Here is a 4,551-nt window from a genome sequence, read left to right as displayed (position 1 = left end):
TCGGTGTATTTAGTTCCTCAATAGCCTTTTCCACGGTGTTCTAATAAAAAAATGCTGGGTTCAAACTAGCTGTACGGTTGCGCCACGAGAACACAGCATCACGATACATCACAGCACCGAATAACTCGCATACAGAACAAGACTCCAGATAGGCCAATACAGGAGTGTGCGTATCCTTTAATTTTCATGTGTTCCTCATGTGTGCAGGGTTGGTAGGCCCATCGCACGCGGCTACGTGTTAGTGTACACCTCCAAGACATCATCATGCTCTTCCAGGAGCTCGACCAGATCATTCAGCTGAAGTTGATCTTCGGCATCCTGTGGTGAGTGGTGAGCGAAGTCGCATGTTTATACCCAAAAGTTTGGTTACATGTATATGCATAGCTATAGGCGTAAATCCTAGTACATATGAGACACAAAAGTGTCGAGTTCTCGACTCTTCCCATTTGAAACACATGCCACGGAGATATGTTGGCGTGGTAGCCACAGCGCCTGTGCCTTCATCGCAGTTGCGGATGTGTGATATGCTTGTTTGTTTGGGGATATACGGTATTTTGGTGTTGAAGATAGTACACATTTTTATAGACCTATGAATTTCTTCAACGTACAAGAGCGCGAATTGTTGGGCGCAATGATCATCTAGAAACGTAGCACCCAACGATGTCTGATCAAATGAGATAGACTGACTATGCAATCGATACGTTTAGTTCACTACAGATCATCCCGGAGAGTGCATAGGAGCGTAATTGATGGATACAGCACCAGAGGTATATCAGAACCACTAACCAGAAATAGCCAACAAAACTCAATTGTCGCGTTCCCGGTCATGAGGTCACGTCAACAGCATTCAGATATATAGTACCAATACATCGTATTTAGATGTGTGCTAATTTGGCTCTAATATAGATATCAATTAGAAGTATCCAGGCATAGATCGACGTGGACAGTCTCTGGCCCAAGTTCGGCATATGAGTGTACGCTACATTTAGGTTCAACACCGGTTAAAATTATCGATCTCTACATTCACATATCAATTCGGTGTCTGAATTGGGTTTATACTTTTTCTCAAACCATTTCCGTAACTATAGTGGGTTGATACAATTTTGTTACCAAAGTGGGTTGATACGTTTTACTTTTCGATTCCGTAACTGAAAGGCATTGATACGTTTTGACCTAAAAATTCCGTATTTAAAATGCATTAATACATTTTTACTTACCAGTTCCGTAAGCGAAGTGGGTTGATACGTGAGTCGGCAATCTGTCACAGACATTCCCGATGCCTCTAGCGCTGACTTCACTCTGTAGAGTTCTTCGGGTTGGCAAATCACCTACTAGTACAAACGCACAAATATAAAGGGATTCAATGTAAGATGTATGAGAACACTCCAACTACAGTGAGGCCGTACAAAGGAAGGAGTGCCATGTGGTATACAGCCTCAGATGGGTACTAACTCAGTGACTGTCCTACCCTGTCTTCACACGCGCTATGATCACAGTGCGGCTCATCAGCGCAGTCAACCAGCTAGTTTGCCATGGCAACATCGAACGACGTGCAATGCGCCGGTAGCACGCCAAGTCGGGACTAAACCCGTGCTCTCGAGCATTTTGGTAGCTACGCCCGCCACGTGCAATTATCGCTTGCTGTTAGGCACACAATTGAAGTGCGCGTGAAAGCAAAAGGGTACGTAATTGCATGTTGAAGATACGTTTCCACTTCGCACTACCCATCGCGGTGTGTTGGGATAATTATTCAGTTGGACTACTACCTTGATACTATTTTGACTATATGGGCTCACTCTTTATGTGTAAATGCATGTAATAGTGGATTCTAACTATGAAATCATCCTTAACAACCAACCTTATCATACTTTGCGGATAGACGTTTTTAGACATAGACAAAAAGCTAGCATACATACAAACTCGCTTTAAGCACACAGACGTGATGAGTTTATGTATACTTAATAGGCTCAAGCTGGGTATTTCCCATAGCATAGCACTCACATACACACTTATCCCACACTCTATACACCCATACCATTGCACTCTAACCACGCACACCTCGGCAGCGATTACACAAACCATAGCACTGAATGGCCCCATAACACACATTCTCAACACACACATCATAGAATTCTAAACACTTACACAATAGCACTGCATGCGTACATATCATGTGCTGATAACATACATATCATATCATTGGCTAATCAAATACAAAACGTCCCCACACACACCCCCCAACACTGCATATCCCCATACCATAACACATCATGCAACATACCATAGCACTCTCCTCGCCCTCGTCGCATTCCTCGACATCATCCGCACCCGCATTAATGGCCGCCTCAAGTGCATTGTCAGCTGATTGGTCCACGATCATGAACCCGCGCTTTTCGAACATGAAGGCCAACGAATTGGGAGTGGCTATTTGGGCTCTGAGGATTAGATAGCACAGCGTGGTGTGAGTTACTGCAACCGATTGTAGCGATAGAGAGTAGTGTCTGATATAGTCGCCGTATGTAGTGTCTCCAGTCTGTCACGGCATAGAACGACGGCAGTAACGTCACGGGTTGTACGCATTGGGTATTCTAGCGTACATATACCGTATACGTGGCTACATAAACACTATCGATATCAGATATGCGCATGCAAACGTACGTCGCAGACATTGAGAGATGAGGTGCCTCCGTGAGCAGGGCTCAGCGATTGATCCCCAGCCGATGCCCCACAACTGCATTGCCGATGATTTCTCATGGCCCACCAGTCTCTGAATGCGAGCGTGCGGATAGAGTCGAGGACTAGGATGATACAGCGCAATATGGTAATCCCACCCAGCCCCTAACAAATGAGGTCTCATTGGCGAGAAATGGGCCGGACATACCCATTTTTGGTGAGGATCTTTTTGATCTCGATATTCGTGCGTCCTTTGCTGTCTGTCAAACAATCTGAGATGTAAAATATGCGTGCGCAAAATTAGGGGGATAGCTTAACACAAACGACGTACTGAATCGTATATATCCATTTCAAATTTCCAATACATATTGTGGAGTCTGTAAACACGATCTTGGTATTTATAACTAGAGCCACTTTCTTATCCACAGTACACCCCACACCAACGCTTTCCGCAACTGAGGATATAGACTCTGCACTGCAGTCTCGTTGTCAGTCCAGTGCAAGTACGTTGCACCCACAGGGCGTGTTCGTCGAAAGCCCGGCACTGTGCAAAGAACGACCAAACAAACTCGCATGCGCAGCAATTTAAAGTGATTCGCAGTTCGTAGTAGGTAAGCTCGCATCGCAGGTGTTGGCGGCCTTGGTACCTGCATGCCCCATATGATCAATCTCGCAGTTTCAAGACACTTCGACGGCACAGGCGGCTATACAGAATAGTGCACTGGGTCATGCGCGGCATGTACGCGCGCTGACACGACACGGCAAAGCCACAGTTACCTACGCTACAAGTCAGTGAATGCTGATGTGCATATCCGCATGTGACACACATAGCAACAGTTGCCAAGCTATATCTCAGAGACGCCCATGGGTTTTAATATACGCAGTGCCCCACGCCGTAGTCCCGTAGGTTGCACACCTGTGAATGCTCACGTGTATATACCTACGTATAGTAAAGCTCCCCCAGGACCTCTTGCTTCATATATGACGGGATCAGTTCTTCCCGTAGTTGCCTGCAAAGAGAAGTGCGTACCAAGCCCTCAGACTGCAGTGTGTACACAGGCGTTATCATGCGGCCCATGATCTTAAGGTCAGATTGTGGAATATGGGTTTAGGGATCGATCCGTGTGATAGTGAGAGGTGCATCATCCCAACCAAGCACACAATTGCACTCTTCGAAGTGAAGTTTTTGCGTATGAAATACGCCTGGTTCTATACATGAACACGAAAATTGAGTGGCGTAGCCGGCAAACAGCAGGACTTGTGCATTTTAACGGAGTCGCCTAGGAAGCCAAAACGCAAACGAATTGAGCAATTAAAACCTTACGTGTGCGTGGTCGTGTGTGCGTATGTGTGCATGTGCTTGTGTTACTGTCGATACAGAAAGAATACAGAAAGATACTAAACACGCTCGTACCGCATCTGACAGGATAACATAACATGCGAGTAGTGTACAGCTAGGTCTGGCGCACGTTGACTCATTATGTGCTGTGGTTTACAGGGCAGCCACCTACAGTAAGAAAAAGGGATGCCAACCCACAACCATTCAAACTCAGCGCGCAATGATTACCGAAGTCGGAACTTGTGGCTCTTTAGGGGAGAGGTGCTAGTGATACATATAGATATACATATATCTATATCTAAATCTATATCTATAGCTAAATATATCTCTCTCTCTTTCTATATATATATATATATATATATAAATATTGATATACCTGTGGCACTATATAGAGATACATATATATCTATAGCACTAATTAGTGATTAATATATACATGTAATAAATATATATATAAATATAGAATATATATGAATATATATATATATATATATATATATATATATATATATATATATATATATATATATATATATATA

General features: G+C 44.0%; 1 protein-coding gene across 1 annotated transcript in view; it reads right to left on the bottom strand.

The window, feature by feature from the left end:
- Positions 1-4,551, bottom strand: part of SARC_03237 (hypothetical protein) — a 7,261-nt gene continuing 2,710 nt past the window's right edge. The window contains exons 5-9 of the mRNA XM_014302991.1: positions 3,614-3,683; positions 2,882-2,945; positions 2,282-2,435; positions 1,218-1,328; positions 1-318 (exon numbers count right to left, since the gene is read on the bottom strand). Of these exons, the coding sequence (XP_014158466.1) occupies positions 232-318; positions 1,218-1,328; positions 2,282-2,435; positions 2,882-2,945; positions 3,614-3,683 (486 nt within the window). The 3' untranslated portion in view covers positions 1-231. The remainder of the gene's footprint in view (positions 319-1,217; positions 1,329-2,281; positions 2,436-2,881; positions 2,946-3,613; positions 3,684-4,551) is intronic.

The sequence above is a fragment of the Sphaeroforma arctica genome (assembly GCF_001186125.1).
Source record: "Sphaeroforma arctica JP610 unplaced genomic scaffold supercont1.160, whole genome shotgun sequence".
NCBI classification, from domain to species: Eukaryota; class Ichthyosporea; order Ichthyophonida; genus Sphaeroforma; species Sphaeroforma arctica.
This window is presented reverse-complemented; position numbering and strand designations above follow the sequence as displayed.